The sequence below is a fragment of the Ammospiza caudacuta genome, chromosome 9, assembly GCF_027887145.1.
Source record: "Ammospiza caudacuta isolate bAmmCau1 chromosome 9, bAmmCau1.pri, whole genome shotgun sequence".
Classification (NCBI taxonomy): domain Eukaryota; kingdom Metazoa; phylum Chordata; class Aves; order Passeriformes; family Passerellidae; genus Ammospiza; species Ammospiza caudacuta.
In genome coordinates this window covers 12,880,774-12,901,304 of record NC_080601.1, presented here as the reverse complement: position 1 = coordinate 12,901,304, position 20,531 = coordinate 12,880,774, and the positions used below count along the sequence as shown (strand labels likewise).

General features: G+C 41.0%; 1 protein-coding gene across 1 annotated transcript in view; it reads left to right on the top strand.

The window, feature by feature from the left end:
• Positions 1–5,105, top strand: part of CHAT (choline O-acetyltransferase) — a 31,582-nt gene extending 26,477 nt beyond the window's left edge. Inside the window, exons 13-14 of the mRNA XM_058810965.1 lie at positions 3,054–3,191; positions 4,836–5,105. Coding sequence (XP_058666948.1) covers positions 3,054–3,191; positions 4,836–5,105 — 408 coding nt within the window. The remainder of the gene's footprint in view (positions 1–3,053; positions 3,192–4,835) is intronic.
• Positions 5,106–20,531: the final 15,426 nt, after the last annotated feature.

Sequence of the window (20,531 nt, the reverse complement as noted above, 5' to 3'; positions counted from 1 at the left end):
CTCAACTTAAAAAAAACAAAGCCTAATACTAACCATCTATGCATTCTCTTACATTTCTCTTCACTAGATGATAGAGGTTATTGTTGTCATCTTATTGTATTTCATATTTCTGGAGTCCCATCTTAAAGTCCATACCTTCTTGCTGGTGCTATTATGCAGCTCCTCTCTGCAGCACAGTTCCTCATGGCTTCCACAGGGGCTCATCCTGGGCTCTCGGCCCACCCCTTTTATCCCAGTTGCCTTCACAAGCTACAGCTGCTGCCCAACTAAGGACTTTGCAGCTGTAGCTCATTTAGAATAGCTGGGACCCACTTATCCAACACATAGATCTTACAGGGACTCTCTCCACAGAGGTCTCTATCTGGAACCTGATCCTCAGATGGACTGGTATTCTGGAACATATATTCTGGTATTCCAAACTGCCATTTCTAATAAAGGTCATTAACAATGATGGGGTGATTATATTAAGTTTTCATTTAAAGACCTGAATGCAGTGTTTAATAAAAGGCAGAGATGCCCTCCAGTGAAGAAATCAGTTTAATATCAAATACAACTCATTTTCTGTTGATTCAAAATGAGACAATTCAATCTGGGTAATGCTTTATGTCCCACCGTGCCAAGACAAAGCACAGACTTGTTCTATAAACAACTTAGCCATACCACTAATGAAATTAATAAATATTAATAACCAGCTATGATAAGTGAATTTGCTGCCCATGGTTTTGACTCAGACCATTGCCTACAAACCCATATTTTTGATGACTCTTTGAATGTTCATAATATTCAAGAAATCATTCACCTTCAGAGGTGGTTTTAAAGGTATATTCTGAGCACTAAAGGGGCAAAGTGTTGTTTTCAGGCTGGACTGTGAAACAGAAGAAGCAGGGAAGAAAAAGAGTTCTGTGTTTCAAGCCTTGTGCTGAGAACCTACATCTCAGAAGCTGAGACTTTACATGTTCTGTAAAGCAAAGCCAAGTCTTACTTCAGGGCAGCTGCCTCCCCTGAGGTTAGGGTAACCTCATCATGAGCACCACACACTGAAGGTCTACTGGGTCACAACCAATGGAATTTCGGTGCAACAGCTCTCAAACAAAAAAGAAACCAACCACCCCAAAAAACAAAAAAGAGAGAGGGAAAAAAGAAAAACATGCATTAATTCTCCCAAGTTATTTCAAATCCAGAAACTGTTATAAAATTCAGCCTCCAGTGTAGCTCATGGGAAAATATTAAAACTTCCATTGGAAAAATAATTTATCTCTAAATTTAAAAAGCTCTCCAGGTATTTGTACTTACCAAGTCCCCCTCCTTTCTCAGAATACCAGAATGTAATCTTTGGTGCTTTAAACTCTGAGTAAGACTTAGATAGTCTGACTAAATTGTGCATAATGGACTGAAATGTAATAGCTACTAAAAAAAAAAAACAAAAAAAACAAAAAAAAAATCTACTTCATAAAACAAAAAGCAATTTAATGATTTTATTTCCCCTTGTTAAGGCCTACTAGTAGCATGGCTATCTTAAAAGTGGAGCTCTAAAATTCAATTTAGCCCAGTTTTTTCCTATGCGTTGACTCACAGTTTATTTCGTTAGCCTGTCTCAGCCTCTCTTCAGACATGACATTGATCTATGTTGCAAAAATGTCATTGCTAACAGCCTTATAAATCTTGTGTGATAGCAAAATATTTCCTTTGATTATCAAGTCAGTTTCCCTGTATGGGAAAAAAACCATAAGCACAGCACTGATGTATGCTACCTTTTTGCAAGCATCCTTCCTCTGTCTGGGCTGATGAACAAATAGCTCCTTTACCAATGGGTGCTTTGATCTTAATAAGCTAAACCAGGCTATGCACCCCCAGCCCCCTGTTTCAGGCACTTAGCAGTGCTTAAAATTATTCTTCTCATAAGAGAAGAATAAACTTGCTCTTTTCTTTCATATTTTTTTAATCTTTAAGAGGAAAACCAAGCTCATGCTCTTTTTTAAATCCAGCTTTCTCTCAGGCTGTTTGTTCCCCTTGTTACAAGGGTTGTGCCACAGGGATGTCAGCTCTGCTCTCAGGGCAGTACAATGTCCCCAGTTCAGCATTCCCTTCCTACATGACTTCAGCCTGGGCCATAGAAGAGCTACAGCTCAGTCCACAAAATCAGTGCTTTCACCAGCAAGAACAAAACTGGACTGAAGAATTTTGAACACATTTATCTGAGGCAATTCCTGCCTGGTTGGACCAAATTTTGATTTGTTTTCCTAAAGAAACAAAGCTCTGTAACTATCCTGTCTGCCAAGCCCCCAGTGCTGAATTTTTATCCCATTAGCCATCTTCAATCACATTTACTGTAGGGCAAAGCTCTTAAAGCTAATAAATGCCTTAAGTCTAGTGCATTTGACAGAGCAGAGACCTGAGCATAGGCAGCTGATGGCAGGGACTCACTGCAGGCTCAGCAGCAGCTCCTGTGAGTTGCCACCACTGCTTCTAACAGTCCCTAACTCCAGTTTTCCCAAGCAGTGGGGTTTGCTCATAGATCTGTGACTGGCAAATCTATCTGTTATTCTTTTCAGCCTGTTGCAGACACCTACCAGATCCTTGGATCTACATTCTATGGAATAACACATGCTTTAACTGCCAGAGGGAGATGCAGGCAGCGAGGTGATGAAAGACTTGTTCCAGTTTGGAGGTGTTTTGGAGCCCTCCACATTGAAACATAACCCAAATGACACAGAAAATTCCAAAACATGCTGAGAAATTTCTGCTGTCCCATATGCTTCCCTCAGCATCTTTAGAAACCCAGCCCACGATATTCAGCTCTGAGAGACAATGGACACACAGATAACATCAGCACATAAAACACATCAAGACTGTCTCCTTCCTAATTTGTAAATCTTTAGAGCACCATATGAATTTCTAGTTACTGGTCTTCAGCAAAATACATAGTCAGAGTAATATCTGAACATTACAGGCTTTACATCACTCAAACCAAGTTCATCAGCTCTGACCAGAGCACCAGGCAATAATAGTCCTAATGCCTCCAAACTCAGTTAAATGCTGTTGTCTTACCACAGGCTGTCACTGGAATGGCAATAGACAATCACTTGCTAGGGCTCAGAGAGGTGGCACGGGAGCACCTCAAGGAGCTGCCAGAGATATTTACAGATGAGACTTATCTGACCAGCAATCGATTCATCCTCTCAACCAGCCAGGTGAGTGTCTTCTGTTCACTGGTCTTGCCAAGCAAAGCATAATTAAATTGTGTTCTGCCAGACCTTGTTGCTCACAATGAAAATAATGTAAAAAAGGCAAGCAAACAAAAGCAGTATCATCAAGAAGTCCAAAAATTCCTCCATATGTTCAATCCTGTTTTGGTTCATCAGCACAGTAAATACTGACCACAGTTATCACTTCAAAGGCAACATTACAAAGTCCTTTGCAGAAATTCTGGAAATGCACACAAACTAGTAAAATTCACATGAGGGCTCAGTTTCCAAACTACATATCCTCCCATTCCCCTTCTTTTCCTCCTTGCCCTAAGATAACAGCTCCAGTGAGCAGTCTTTACTCCAGTGACAGTATAGCCACAAACCACAAGGGCTGCCACTCTGAGAAACAGAAAGCCAAGAGCCACAAGGAAATTTTGCTCTTAAAAGTTGCTTTGTGTAAGATCTTTGAGAGCCTTCTGTAGGACAGCAACCCACACAGACATGCAACCAAAGACATACAGACATTTACAGATTTACAGTTATATGCACATACAAAGGTACTCTAAGAGTCAATACTTCCTACACTTAATGTTCTGAATAAGGAAGCAACTTTACATCATGTAGCCTAAAAATTAAATGTTTCATTGCATGTAGTAGCAATGAAAAAAGAAATCTATGTAGTCCTAATGAAAAAAGAAATCTATGTAGGAATTCATTAACTGAAACATTAACCCAACTGCAACAGATTGGGACTATGCAACAAAAGAGACTTACAATATCATGCTACAGCATAAAACCTTAATAAGTAATTTGATCTTGTCATAATGTTTGTAGGCTTTCAGACATGAGTGAATGTAACCAACATGCTACTACATAAATTCTCCAAGAAACTATCCATGAGCAAAGAGTGCTTCTGAATGGCTTTATGGCCTTCGGCTGTTGCACAGCAAATCCATCTGACAATTCTATGGCTCTATTAGCAGGAATAATGGCCTGTTCTGCACCATTAAAAAGGCAAATGTTGTTTGAGAAGGCCCATGAACACAAAGTCTGAAACATATAGATTTCTAGCACCTTTTATTTTCTGCAGAAGAAATTGTTTCACTGCCATATTATGCCATGATTAAACTGGGGTGTAATAGAATGCCTAGTTGCATTAAAGTATTTTATACAGCATCAAAATTATAAACTATCATTGGAAATGGACAATGCTAATTTCTCTAATTTAATGCAGTCTTCACATTACAAATTTAACATAATCTTAAAAAATTAAAAACCTTGAAGAAGTTTTACATATCCATTTTATGTACAAGGATTACATAAAATTCCTATCACTAACAAATCTTCTAACTTTCAAATACCTATATAAATTCAGCAAAGAAATGCATTATAGCCACCTCAAATTACAGCAGTTTTTAAACCATAGCAAAGAAACAGCAACAAGATTTATACTGAGATCAGCTTTTGCCTTCCAAGGTAAATCATCTCCAGGTCTGGACTTCTGAAGACAGTGATACTCCACAAGGCTGGATTCACCACATTACCAGAATTTGTAGCATTTTTTTCTCTTTTTCCTAATTCCTAAGCAGCTGATTTTAGGTGCCCTGATTAATCAGTGATGACTCTTTCCCTTTTCCCTGCAACCAGGTTCCTACTACTATGGAAATGTTCTGCTGCTATGGGCCTGTGGTGCCCAATGGATATGGGGCATGTTATAACCCTCAGCCAGAGCATTTATTATTCTGCATCTCAAGCTTTAAAGAATGTAAGGAAACCTCCTCAGGCATGTTTGCAAAAGCTGTGGAAGAAAGTCTCCTAGCAATGAGAGATCTGTGCACCAAATGCACTTCTACTCCAGCAAAGCCACCTGCTAAACAAGATGCAGCCACCCAGCTGCAGAGTGACCACCAGCATTAACAGGCTGTGGGAATTGCTCTCCTGAATCCACTCCAGGAAGAAACACAACATAGCTGTTCAAAGGCAAGATAATACTAGTAACATAATAGTGTAGAACCAAAGTGTCATTTGTTTCTCATTGTTGCCAACATTTACAGCTCTGTGTACTAAATCTACCATTTCCTGCTTACGAGTCAGCAAAAAAGATTTGGTCTCACTGACTGAAATGAAGGAGGAAGTCATAAAAGTATGTGTTGTACTACCATTTCTAACCATAATTAACTTGTGCCATTTTATCACCTAAAAAATTGAGTCAGTTATATGCATATGACATAAATTAAATACTAAGGAACACCAATTAATATCCCCTGCAAGTAGTTCTAAAATATTCACATCTACTACAAGATTTGCATGTAAAGAAAAAAAGAAGTTTCCTCTATTGGGAATTTTGAGAGTAACACTGTAAATAATAGGCTGATGCCATTATATCCTGAACTTTTGCATGAAGAGTATTTAATACCACCAGTCTATTTACTATATAAGAAAAACTGATTATTTTTTAAAGAGTGGTGGCCCCTGTGCATTTCCACAGAGTTTAGGAACATAACACAAGTGTTTGCATATTTCCCCAATTTGAAAATGCTGCAGAAATAATTTAGCTTTTATTCTGGTTTGCACTGGTCTCAAGCACAGTCCTGTTCTGAAAGCAGCATATTGGAGACATGACCCATCACAGAGGACTAGGAGAATTTTGTCCCTAATGAATTGACTTAATTATTTCTTTCTTTCAGTGAGCAAAATCCAGCCTGACAGAGTGGCAAAGCACAAAACATAAGTACTATTCAAACTTACTTAAGAGCTTTTCTGTTTGCATTGGAATTAATTTAGTCACTGTGACTGGCAGGAGGGTGAATACAACCACAAAAAAATCAAAGAGCAATAATTAGAATGAAGAGATAAATTTGCAATATAAGGAAGTCTTCAGCTTAGAGTTATAAATACCAGTACTGGTACTCATATTAGCTTTGCATCATCCCACTTGGGGGGATTTAGATTTTATATTTTTTAATAGCAGATGTAGGGTATCATATTCTGCAATAGTCAGTAAATTCAACCAGGAAAGTGGTAATATATAGTGTCTGGTAACTCCCATTTTATGTGAATGTTATCCTGAGGATTTTCTCATTATCTTTTACATTCCCTATAAATCCTTCCAGGGACTGATATTTGCAGTTACTTTCTTGTGAGGTCAAATATGCTGCCTTTGTTAGAGGTGTTCAGTATCATTGTTAGAACACAACTTACTCACTCACTGAAGACACTGAATTCCAAATTCCAGCACAGATCCCATGCTGCACAAGCTGGAACACACTCTGAGGCCTGCCCAGGGATTGCTTCCTTGCCTGTGGAGAGTGATGCTCTCTCTTCCTTTGTAGACCAAACAATCACATGTTTAAGCACTCTGAAGCCTAAAAGCAGAATGGATTTATTGCAATAACCTAGAGATGCAGACATGTTTCTGTTTAAGAGCTCTAGACACAAATTCAGGAGATTCTATATGTCCATGATTATTTTAGTGCCTCTTTGGAGGTGCATACATGCACTTAAGCAGTCTGCTGGATAAAGGATACCCCCAACCCCATATATGAAAGCACAGTGGGCCTGATAATCAATTAGAAGTAGCTATGTTGAAGTAAATCAACTATGATGATTTGCAGACACTAAGAGCTAGGCTAATACTTTTAAAGTTATTATATTTCACTGAAAAACATGTATGTTTTATTACTCTGTGAGCTGTTGCTGAAATCAAAGATGAAATCTGGTTTTAGATTACATAAATAACATATAGCATAAAAGCTGCCCCAAAGTTATCATAGAATGGTTTAGGTTGGAAGGGATCTTAAAGATCATCTTGTTCCCACTTCCCTGCCATGGGCAGGGACACTTTCCACCAGACCAGGTTGCTCCAAGCCCCATCCAACCTGGCCTTAAAAACTTCCAGGGATGGGCCATCCACAACTTCTCTGGGCAATCTGCTCCAGTGCCTCACTGCTCTCACAGTAAAGAGCTTCTTCCAAACATCTAATCTAATTTAAAAGTACATAGATTTAAAGTGCACCTTAAAAATGTAAGATCTAAAAGTGCATAAACAAAACCCAAGAAAACTATTGCTGAGACCAAAATTTTGCTTAAAGAATATATGGTTCAAAATAAAGCTTTAAATTGTTCCTATACTATAATTATGAAAATTTCTTGAGAATATTCCCAGTAATTTTTCATTGTATCATTTCACTACAAAAGCATTCTGCATTTCTAACATAAATCTAGCACTACATATTTTTTGTTGAATTATTTGTTTAAAATTGTAGTCATATTTTAAGTGTATAAAAATACTGTGAATAGTTATTTGATAATTTATTAATTTTCTTAAAATTAAATATATACTTTATTTTGTAATCCTAGCTACATAAGTACAGATAGTTACTTGCAAATATTACCTGCTTCTCATTTTACTTTTTTGTCTGGAATCTTAACAGTCGCTCAGACACTGTGCTCAACACAGCCACTGAGAACTCAGGAAGCTTCTACATCCACACCTGATACTTTATACCAATTTATCAGTAAGAGCCCCTTAGTTGTCTACAGCTGCTGTAACAGGTGTTTTGCATTCTCCAGCTCTGGAAGCTACTGGTGATGGAAAATACTGACAATATATTTTTACTTGAGGACCAGTGATCATACTTCCTATTTATTTGGCTAACCATTCTGTACTTGTATCTTACTGATCTGGTTTTAGTGTTCAGCCTGAATATCTGAAAGGAGCAGCTTTGATGGCCTCAGTCCCTGCAGAGAAATTTTGTGTGTACATGGTCTACCTTTGCCACTACCTGTGCTAAAAGCACTATCTGCAAGGTACCTGACTCGGCGCAGGAAGCTTTAGGTCTGTTTTAATTGGAGAGTTCTGGCTAAATTACAGATGGATAAAAATTCACAGGCATTACAAACTTCTCTGACAGCAGGAGCTTCACAAGGGACTGTACTGCTTCTCAGTTAAGACAATTCCCTACACCTGTGTGGTGTGATCTCATGCTGTATTTATCAAGGATTTCAGGAAATAGGTTTTCTTAAGTTCTGATTTAAAATTATTTATGTTATGCAGATGAAGTTATTTTATGAAGTTTAAAAATACACACCTTTATGCACTTATGAAAACCAAACATATTTCTAACATGTTTCTAACCACAATACTGTGGAATGGGTTGTTCAGTATAAAAAGAGAGAAAATTTTGATTGACAAACTAGGTGTAATTACATTAATGTAACAAGTGACTATGATTGAATAAGCCTCTTGGAAGGACCCGGGGTACACAACCCCCCGCAAGAGAACTTTCAGAAGGTAATTGTTCCACTCTCCCCGTGGGTGTACACCAATGTATATGTAGTGCTGGGGTGCAGAAATTAAAAAGCAAAATTTTTAATGAAATTCCGTGTTCACAGTGATCAAAAGTAAAAGACGTTCGATTTGGGTGTTTCAAGGGTGTAAGAGCCCTACCTCGCTCCTTTGACAGGAGTGCTGCCAGAGCCCCTGTGCCACGGGTAATTTGGCAGGACACGGCTGTGACAACACAGCGTGAGTTGCAGAAGATAGAGAAATATTTTAGTGATACTTTTATTTTTATAAAAAAGTATATATTTATGACAAATGTAAATGTGTATTTATAGCACATGTTGTTCCTGTTATGTTTTGTCTCTATTGAAATATATTTATCTGTCTATATGTACGCCCTGAAGTGTACGCTGGTAACGCGCAGTCACCTCGTTCGCGGACGGAGCTCCGCACCCCAAATAAAAGCTATCAGAGGAAAGACCTTGTCGCCTTTTTGTGCCTTCAGCCCCGGCCCCACTAAGCCTCGGGGGAGGGAGCCGGAGCCGGGACCGCACCGCCCGCGGCTCCCCTGCCCCGTCCCGCCCGGCGGGGCTGCGGGGACTCCGGGATCTCCGCCCGGTCCCGGCCGGCCCTGCCCGGGGAGGCGGCGCGGGCTCCTGACGTGCGGTCGGGCGGGATCACGTGTCGGGAGGGACTCACAAGGAGCAGCGGCTCCTGGCCCTGCACAGGACACCCCCAGCCCTCCCAGCATTTTACAAATTACCTCCCAACAATTTACAAATGACATGTGCCCGAGAGCGTTGTCCAAACGCTTCCTCAGCTCTGCCAGGCTGCTGCCATGAGCGCTGCTCTGGGAAGATTGTTCTAGCGCCCAGCCACCCTCTGGCTGAGGAACCTTTTCCTGATACCCGGTTTCAGTCTCCTCGGGGCAGCTTCAGGCCGTTCCCCCGGGTCCCTGCTCAGATTCCCCGTGGCCGCACCGTACCGGAGGCTCTCGGTGTTGCAAGGCTGGCAGGGGCTCCAGCAGCTGTGCCGCGTGTGAAACAGGGGAAAGGGCTGCTACTCAAACACGCCTCAGAAAGCACAAACACCTCCATCTTTTGTGTTTGCTAGAATAAGCTTGCATTACAGCGTGCATATATTTTCCAGTTACACAAACCTCATTAAAACACAGACTGAAATAAACACATAAACCAATGATGGAAACATTTAAACTCAAATGTAGTTGTAAAGTGAAGTACTTGGGAATAGTTACATTCGCTGCTCACAGCTCAGCTATTATTTCAGCAGCCAGCACACGGCAGGTACAGCAGGTACCCCCAGGCTCGGGTGCCACGGTTCGGAGCAGAGCTGCTCCGATCGATCTCCCACATGCACAGGAGAGGGACCGAGCCAGCTGTGCGGCTCGGGGCACCGCTGCAGGGCTGGAAATGGCTCCACGGCAGCTCTGACACAAGAGCGGTGCCTGGGGCTTTACAGAGTTTGCAGGTGCTGCAGAACTTCACTACCCATACCTAAAGTTGCAGTGACGGATAGCCCGCAGAGAAGCATTGTAGCTATTTTTTTCTCATTCATCTCATTAAGGACTGGTGTAGTCTATTTCCTGTTTATGAGGGAATGAGCAACACTTTTCCTGTGCTCCAATGCTCTCCAGCTGTAATAATAACCATTTCTGCCGAGCGAAATCCATCTAAGGTTTCAGGACAAATCAAATTGCATGCATGTGATCTCAAGTATTCTAATAAGTACAGTTTTGTGAATTTAAAGGCTTTAGATAACATAGAAGTACCCCAAAAAAGAGAAAATAATAAGCTAAGTATCAGACAAATCCCTATTTTCTTGACCCTGAAAATTTACAAAAAGCATTAGTCAATGCAATAAGTGGAATACTAGCAACTCATTCCAGTTTTTCTCACTGGGGTTGGTAGATCATTGCGATGTACCTGTCATGGCCCTAACCTGGGAAAACTAATCAGGTGGGCTTTTAATTTAGAGCCCACAGTATAGAGATGTCATCTCTCTCACCCATTTTATAATTGTGAATTAATTGTCTGAGATTACCATCAAAGCTTCCTAGAAAGCAGTGAGAGCTGTCTGATGAGAATGGCAAATCAGCAGCAGAAGCTGAAAGCATGATACTTTATGAGCACTCTTTGAGTAAGCTGAATTTACATACTGCAAACAGCCCTCACAGGTGGATGCAGTTAGGTTAAATGTTTGAGAAATGCTGACCCTTGCAAGTCACACAGCTACAGTGGACTAGGACAGAGAAAACACCTCCACCTGCCAGAAAAACTGAGGTGTCAGTACAGCCTTAACAGAGCTGATAGAAACCTGGCAAGGTGAGAGCCTGAATGTTTGACTGTACAGGAATTTGCTTCTGCCTTGTAAAACAACTCAATAGAAAGTGATGAATTAAAACAAATTCAAATCTGGGGAGTGCCCAGGCAAGTACTTGGCATTTCTGTGTTCTTACTTCCCCAGTTCTGATTAATTTAACGTTATACAATGTACCATAATAGATCTGAAAAGCACCTAATTCAACTAAAAAAATAGGCAGATCAAGAGATTATTTTGTCCATTCTAATTTGATTCTCAGCTTCACAAAAATCTCAAGTGTTTAATATCCTGAGAAATTACTCTTTCAGTAGAAGAAAGGTGAATTATGCGTCAATGAACAATTGGGTTATCAAGGTTGTTCACTTAATGTTCCAGCTGTTCTATAACACCATCTTAATGCTAGCTGGAGAATTCTTTCAATTTAGTCTTATTCTGTGCTATGTACAAATAAATGCATTTTGTTTCTTACAGCTGCTCTGCCAGTTAATAGCAAATACAAGTACAAAATTATTCTTGCCTTTTACCCCTAGACCTAGAAATGACAGAGGGTGGAGGCTTCATTCAAAGGAGATCCATTAATGTAATAATAGTGAAGATGGAGATTAAAGCTGATAGGCTTTGTGGGGAGTTCTGTACAGCACTTAACTACATTAACAATCAGTTTTTATCATCCTCATAAGTGCTAGAACTTAGATATACTCAAAATTCACTGGGAACCAAGCAAATACAGTACTGGCCACTGCTTCTTTGCCCTTTTCCAGTTGGCCTGAAGACAGATGGACATCACCTTATTCTGGAAGTGCTAATAAACTGGAACGCTGTAGGTCTGGTGGTTGACAGGGATATTGTATTTCATTGCAACACTTATGACCTGGATTTTGGTAACTCCTGAATTTTATTATTTGCAGTTTCTCCAAAAGCACCTGCATTTTGAAATGAGCACTTCCTAAGGCATAAACAGACCAGGTTCTATCAAGGAACTTTTAAGCTCTGTACTGCTTTATATTCAAGGCAGTTTGAAAGGCACAGTCAGGAAGAGAGAATGGCTTGGGAGTTAAGGCCATGCTTGGGAGAGCTCTGTCTGGGGCCATCCCACATGCACCAGCCCATAGCCACAAGAAAACCTGCTAGGTTTTTGTCCACAGAGGTATTAGGGCTTCCCTCTGCTTTCAAAGCAGGAATTTTTATTTTTTGCTTGAGTTGAGTCCATCTCAGGTTACAGAATTAACCACAGCAGAGCCAAACTGGGTCCAAGTACTGTGAGGGAGAGCACAAAGGGCTATATGTGTTGGGGTAAGAAGTAGAAATGTAAAAGGTAAATACATTTACTTGCATCTATTTTGTGAGTTGTAGTTTTCTCCTTTAGGAGGTGATGGCAAGATAGATCCACTTTGTGAAGAAGCCAGAAAAGCAGTGTTAAATGCTTAACAATTTACAGGGACAATTCCCCTTTAATCTTGGGTTTCTGTCAGGCAGTTTACCTGCATCACAAAGATTGGTTCTTCACAGTTCTAGGTCTCTTAATGAAGGGGATAATCTTGTTACACCCCCATGTCAAACAAATAAGAATAGAACACCTTTTCCAGAAATAGTTGTATGTTACAACCCTGAATATTGCAAATTCAATTGACTTGTATGGCATTTTAACACTTTGAATTAAATCAAAAGAAGACTGAAACTCTGGATATCATTAATTCTTTCAACTTTATGCAGTTTCTTACGTCAAAGATACTTTCAAAGTCATTAATAGCTGCTAATACTTCTTTTTACAGTTATACTGGTTGAGTTCAGTTCTTCTCTTGGCCACAAATATCTCAGAGAACATTTGTGCATCACTAGGGAGCCCAAAAGGAGAGAGAAAGAAGTTGGCATACCCATAAGGACAGGATTAAAACTGACTGGGTATTATCACAGCTGATATTCCATGTACCTCAGAAGTAACTAGAGTATGAAGCTTCTTTTTTGCTCCTTATTTGTCAACAAACAGTCAACTTCAATTTTATTTTAAAAACAATTTACATTTAGATAAGTTCAGCAGTGTGAAAATAATCATATGCCAGAATGCTGGTGCCCTGAGGAATACTCAGTTTGGCCCATGATTAATTATGAAAGAAGGAAGTGGTCAATCTTTGCATCCCAGCAAGGGGCGTTGAGCCAAGAAACACAAGGATTTGCTGAGCCCAAAGCTGCAGTCTCCAGCAGGGCTGCAGGAGAGCAGGCTGCCCAGCACAAAACCAAAACCCAAAGCAAACCTGTCACTGAGTATCTTCTACCAGCTGAAATCTGCAGGGAGATAGCAAACCACATTTACAGTAACACTGCTCCAGCACTACAGTGTGTCAAAATAACACTATCACTATGTCCAGGTTCAGTCCCCTTCCCTCCAGGTGACAGAGGCACTAAACCAATATTCTTGGAAAATTGAAATAGAAGAACAATCGGAAAAGAAAAAACAATACTCATAGTTAAAGCTGAGCAAAGCAGGAATTGTATTGTTCCTTTAGAAGACTGAAACATTTTTGCTTTCTACCACTCTGATACAAGATTAGAAAGTGGGAACATCCAGACTGAGCTGGATTGAGAAGATCAGTACAGTGAAGTTTGGCACAGCTGGCCAGGGGCACTTTTTGCAGGAAGCATTCACACACACAGCAAACTGGGTTTGCTCACCTGCCCTGGGCAGAGGGAGTTTGTTCACACCTTGCTGTCACCCCGAGCCTCCCTGCCACTACTGAGCAGATTGTCACACCTTGCTGTCACCCCGAGCCTCCCTGCCACTACTGAGTAGATTGTCACACCTTGCTGTCACCCCGAGCCTCCCTGCCACTACTGAGCAGATTGTCACACCTTGCTGTCACCCCGAGCCTCCCTGCCACTACTGAGCAGATTGTCACACCTTGCTGTCACCCCGAGCCTCCCTGCCACTACTGAGTAGATTGTCACACCTTGCTGTCACCCCGAGCCTCCCTGCCACTCCTGAGCAGATTGTCCTGCCCACAAAGCAGCTCCAGTGCAGCTCTCAGCAGAGGCAGGGCTTTCTCAAACACACCTACCATATTCATCACTGGGACACCAACAAATGACTTTCTGCTCTGGCAGTAAAATGTTTATTGGCCTCTTAGGTAAATGCAAATTAATTAGACTAAAATAGTTTAAATAATGCTAGTTCTGGGCAGGATTTACTCCCAAAAATAGCAGAATAAACTCCCCAGATCTCTTGAGCATGGAAAGCTGCGAACATCACTGGAAACACAGCAAGCAGATGAGCTCACTAATGTGACTAGTCTTGCGGTAGATTTGTTGGTTTGTTATTTTGTTTGTTGGGTGGGTTAATTTTGCTGTATTTGGTGCCCTCTTTAACATCACTCTGAGGACATTTCTGACATACCTCCAAGTCAGAATAACAGCAGTTTTGTAGGGAGATATAGACCTTAATAAATCAACATGTTTAACTGGAGTAAATACAAACAAGCTTTGAGGAACACAAAGCTGCAGGTTTGAAACAGCAAACTTTCAAGACAAGCATGGGTTGAGAACAGGTGCTCTGACTTTGCTTTAGAGTAATATTATGACCAAATTGTAAGAGTAAGGCAAAAAATCAGCTGCACCTAAAAGAGATCTCATCGCTCCACATAGAGATCTCAGGCCCCATTACTGTGTTTTTGTCACAGAAGGAAGAAATAAACACAAATTTGCAGTAGCCCTTTCAGTCTGGTACCTGCCCCCAGACAATACCTGCAGTTAGTTGCCACAGCACTAGCAGGCAGCTGGATATTGAAAGGCACTACAGCAGCCACGTGGACAAAGGCATGTAATTTTTTTATAATGAAATATCCACTTTTTTCCCCTCACTTTTTTCCTCATTTATAAGGAGATTATTTGCTCTGTGGATAATCATGGCCATTCAAAACTGAATTTAGCCTCCAAGTCTTCTCTACAGCAACTTCCAGCCAGACTATTGTGACAAAGTCAAATCAGGAAGAAGAAAGCAGCCGCAGCAAATTATTCCAGTAGTAACACCAACTAAATTGCTGTGCAGCTTTTGTGGTTTGACTAATTGTCTCATTAAGGCACATTTCTGATCACTGAAATGGATCTCAAGTATTATTAATCAGTGAAAAAACGGTACCACTAAGAGCCTCTCTCCCTCCTATCCCTGGCACTCCTTGCAATGGAAAAGGCTCACAGACTCCTGTTGATTGGAGCCCCACTGCTGCACAGTTGGCAGTCAAACAGTGCTAATGGCACAATAACCCAATAGAACTAAAATAGTTATGCCTTTCACAGTAACAATCTCTTATAACGTGATTAAACTCCATCATGTGCATTTCCTTGTGTTTTGCAAATGGCTCCAAAAAATCTGACAGTTTTTCCAGTAACTTCTCCAAAAGAAGAGGGGAAAAATATATAAAATTCATTAGCTATCATGAAACAAATTTTAAAAACTCGATAATTTTTAGAATAATATGAAAACAACTGCAGCAAGCACGGGCTGTGGCACCCAGTTCACTCCCCCTTGCAGAACACATCTCCAAAGTCTGGCTTTGGCTCAGTTATGTGCAGGCACTTCAGTGAACCTCAGTTTAGGGGCTGGCTTGCCCTGGGCTAGCTCTGTAACTGATGGAGACAGACACCCCCACACTGCAGCTCAGATCTCTGTGTACAGACTGTAGCAGCTCTGGGCTCCTAATCCAGGTACTTCACTGGTGTTTGGTTTGAAACAATATTGGGAAAGATGAAGCTTCTTCCTCATATAAGCAGCTCATTTAAAAAGGAGCAAACTGGCATTATCCAAGACACCCCTGATGGGCTCTCTTCATTCCAGCAAACAGGAGGGCTTTGCTCTTGGCCATCACTCCCAGTGGCTGCACAAGCCATACACTGCAACAGGACAGTTCCCCTTACCAGGGGAGGCCTTTAGGTGTTTATCCCATGCATTATCATATTAAAGACAGCAGACAATTTCCAAGCAGCTGATTTTCAGAAGCCTAATGCAAAAGGGGCACATTTATTGCTGCAAGATGTACAGACTTTCATGGTTGCCAGTTTGATCAAGCAGAAGAAAAGACCTGCAAAGGTCTGGGAGCTCCTCTGTGGAGATGGAAGTGGTACATGGGAAGGAATTACAAAGGTAATCCTCAGTACAGGCTCCTTCAGGTGAGAGACAAGATGCATCACTAATTTAAAATTTATTTGGAATGCAGCCATTGCTTGCTACAGCTCTCTGTTTTGACCAGATTTGCAAGGCAGTTTTAAGAAAAGACAGGGTTGTTCTGCACCAGCACACAGGCACTTTTCAGGCACATCAATATTTGCTCACATATAGGTGAATATGCAAATGTGCCCAGCAATGACCCACCGAGGCTGTATGAAGTACAGAAACATCACAAACAAGTGGGCTTTGTTGTAGGCTTTGGAATTAATTCTGGGGAACAGAGCCTGGCTGTGGAGATCTCCTTCCCTTTGGGCTTTGTTACGGAGACAGGTACCACAAAGTTGAAATCTGCATAAATCTGTTGAGCTCCTGAGCTGTGCAATATTATGCTCACTATGACAAATATTATTTTACTGATGAGTCTAATGAGGGACCTGAGGGCTGTGATAAATGAACATGAAATAAAAATGGAAGTAACAAAAATAATCCCATTTCATTTATTCCCTAATTTTTTAACGTACATAAATATCAGAACAGTTATGCTGAAAAGTAGGAAAAATATTCTTTTTTTTTTCCTGGCAGTCCCTTCAGAAGCTATTTATGAGCAGTCATAAACTGACATGCACACTCAGATATATTTTCCTGAAGCCTGTAGAGTTTTGTCTAAGCAAAAGCTTCAGAATATGTGTGTGTAAATAAATTAAAGCCTGTCTGGTTTATAATGAGAAGGGTGTATTGTGGTATAAATATTGCAGAGCACATTAAATAAACATGGTCACATATGACCAGGTATCTATGAAATGAGCACATCACAGGAGAAGTTAATTATCTGGGAGTGTAACTAGGAACCGTTTAGACTCACTGGAGATTAAGTTGCTTTATTTCTGTTTATCTTTCCTTCTGAATAGGCAGTAGGTCATTGCAATGAAGAGTCTCTGAGCAACACAGAGCTTCAGCTCTTCATCAGCTCTAAGATGACAGTGTTGTCAGCACCAGTTTGGAGTCAGGATAAGCCAGACATTTTATTCAATGTAATTTTGTGCAAAATGGGTTGGCACAAACCAGTATTTTAAGATGTAAAAGTGCAAAAGACTTACAGATACCTTATGGTATGTTCAGGGGTAAGATGAAAACTTTGATGCTAAGTGTTTGTCTCGCATACTGCAGCCTAAAAATGTATATAAAGACTTTTTCAAAACAGATTTTTAGTGTCAGAGACCAGTATCCTGAGAGTAACATACAACTTTACCATAGTAATAAGATTTTTCTAGACTTCACCAGTTATTGTGTTTCAGTCCACATGCAAAAACATCAGTGTTGATGGAATTTGATTTTTTTGGGGTTTTGAAACTCACAAAGAAAGCTGTTCACTGTTCATCCTATACAAAATAACCAACATTTCAAACACAGACTAATTAAGAATATGTTTGGGCAAACTGCTGTAGCACAAAGAACAACTGATGAAGGAGGATTTAATCACATACAATTATTGAAAGCAAGATGAAGCCAATCCCCTTAAATTACTTAAGTACTGCTTAAACCCTGTAATTAACATATAGTAATAAATATTTCATCTTTAACAAGCCTACTGGGAGCAGTTTGTTAAACATTTATTTCTAGTCATGGGAAATTATGTAGGGTCATTTTGTCATGTTTATATCAGACAATTTTATTTTAGCCTCTTCATTTTACCCCCAGCAGTGGGTATGCTAATTTGGGGAAATATTATCGTTCTTCTAATATATTGAAACATACTCTTCCTTCATATGTCTTTTGGCTTTTGCTAATTAACTTTACCCTTGCAAAGTCTTGGCCAGTACACTGTGGCTGCTCACATCCACTTCCCAGCCTCTCCTGTGAACTGACTCACTCCAGATAGGCAGCTTTAGTGGGAACCCCAGCAAACCCACCCAGGGCATCACTGCAGAAGTGACCTCTCAGCCTGGGCAAGGTCACTGTGGGCAGCAGAGAGAGGAACCAGGTCTGGTCTGTGGCACGGCCAAGCCCCAGGCACAGGCTGGCAGGGGTGGGTTTTCAGGCAGCTTCAAGCACTGATCTGCACTTTTCCTTCAGCTCAGGCAGCATCACAGGTGCACAGGGAATTCTGTGAGAGCACCAAACATCACAGCCCTTCAACTAAGTCTGTGTGCAGACAGCTTTATTCCACTGCAGGTGGAATTCCAGTGAAATGCAGCCACTTAAACCAGTACTAAAACAAACCCATTCTAGGGATAATCTACTGTCCACCCAAGGAACGTACTCGAGAGCCAAGCTGAGCTCTCACACAGACCCCTCCTCTGGTGGCAGGCTGAATGCACCCTGTCCTGAACTGGAAGAGAATTTCACACTGGCTGGGTGTGACATGGACAGAAAGGGTCTATGTGCTCTTTTTGTAAGAGTATCATGAATTTATGGGCTACTGAGCAGGAAGTAAAGACTTCTGAAATTATAATTCAGGGCTTCTTTAGTGATGACTACAACTGTTTTCCCCTCTAAACAAATTAGATTTCCATTTGCCATTAATGACTGAATCACTTAAGTGTCACAAAGGAACTGCCTGGTGCGCTTATTAATAATTGAAAACTTTGAGGAAATCCGTGAAACATTTTCAATCAAAGCTAATAATTCTCTAAAATATTATTTTCCCTGAATAATTACTCCTTTTGTTCTTTTATTCCTTTTGGATAATAGGCAACATTTTAAATAAAGACATTAAAAAAACCTGAAGTAACTGTTAAGAGGTATCTAAAACCAGAAGAGGTTTCAATGTTAAAAAGCACAAATTAGAAAAGAAAAAATATTAATCTGTTTCCTTCCAGCAAGTATGCTGAATTTCTATTTTAGACTCCATGCTGTTCCTTGATGTCTTACACCAATGATTAGGAAAATGTACTTGCTTAATCTCTGTCCTCATTCTGTATAAACATGAAGAAAAACTTTCAATTGTCTTTTTGATCAGTAGAGGCCATGAAATCAAGATTTCTATTGCTACACAACTGGACTTTGGAGGACTACTCAACAGTCAAAAGGAGCAAAGAAAGAAAAAAAACACGATTTTTTTTTTATCAGGCCTCATAGGAATCTTGAATGCCATATTGTAGTTACTCTACTCAGTAACCTTTACTATTCAGGAACAAGGGCAGAAAGATATAAGCAAAATTACCCATATTTAGAAGTGTTTTTTGGTGTCTAAAATGATCATCAGCACAGAAAGGTTGTGTGACAGGTACTGACAAAATCTCCAAGACCTGCAAGTTTGTCCACAGGACATGGAAGGAGAGAGAAGTAGAGCTTCAGTGTGTGCCCATCCCAGCAGGTCTCACCTGGGGATGATGGCTGCGACCTGGAAAAATCCAGGTTGTTCTATAGCTCTGCCCAGGAAAGAAGAGTTAATTTTCTTTAGTGTTTGGGGGTTCTTTTGCAAAAAGAACAAAATCCATTTCTTTACCACAGACAGGTCCCCTTGCTTTTCCCAAGCCAGCCTCACTGCACTCCCACTCAAGTGGCAGCATTTTCCAGCCTGAGCAGCTTTCACCACTGGCTCCCCTCAGAGCCCCACAGCCTCACCCATGGGCTTTACGCCAGGCCTGACGGTGTCAGCAGCTCTGACAGTAATTCAGTGTTCCCTTCCCCCCAGGGCCAGGACAGCACATCCCCTCCCAGTTCCCAGTCTCTTACCTGCCCTTACAAAGTCTGAGGCCACTTCTCCCTCCTGAGCCTTTCCCAGCAGCCATCCTCGGCCTTGTTCCCCTCACCTTGACTCCATAATTCCTTCTTACTGCGGAAATGGCGGCAGCGCCACACAGGGCGCTCACAGGGCCCACACAGGGCACAGCCCTTCAGTCTGGGCAAACAAGGCAAAATGCTTGAGGTATTTAGGGCAGGACAGCAAATTACAGAGAGAGGGGCCAGCTGTGACCACAACCTGGGCTTTAAGCCCCACAGCACACAGGCCAGTCCCCTCAGCCACAATGAATTATCCCCACCTGCCCTGGGCTGCTCGTTAGCCCTGACGCCCCTCAGCACATCCCAGGCCCAGCACCAACCCCAGGAGCTGCCTGGAAAATCAAAACATTCCTAATTCACTGGACCTCTATGAGAGACAACAGTGTACTCTTCTTCCATCTTTGACCAGACTTGTTAACCTTACAAATCTATTCTATCTGCTTTTACAGCCATTTTGGCTTTATGCGAGTACTAAGTGTGCTGCTGGTTCATGTTCTAAACAATGTTCGACATCATCTATGCTAACAGCAATTAAAAGAAGAGATATATACACACACACACATATACATACACATACATACATGTATATATGCATGTGGGAAAGCATAGAGTAGAGATTCCCAAGCTTTCATTCTGTTGTTATTCTTAGCAGCAGTGGATATTCCCAGCTCTGTATCAGAGGCAGCACATCTGCTGGTTGTGCACCCAGGTAAGAGCTACCTAGAGCTCTTGGAACAGCAGCCAGACAGTCTAGCAAGGGATACTTAAAACAAAACACAGAAAAGAAACAGACAGCACCCCCCCAAGGCACACGCTTTCATCTACTCAGTTCAAACAA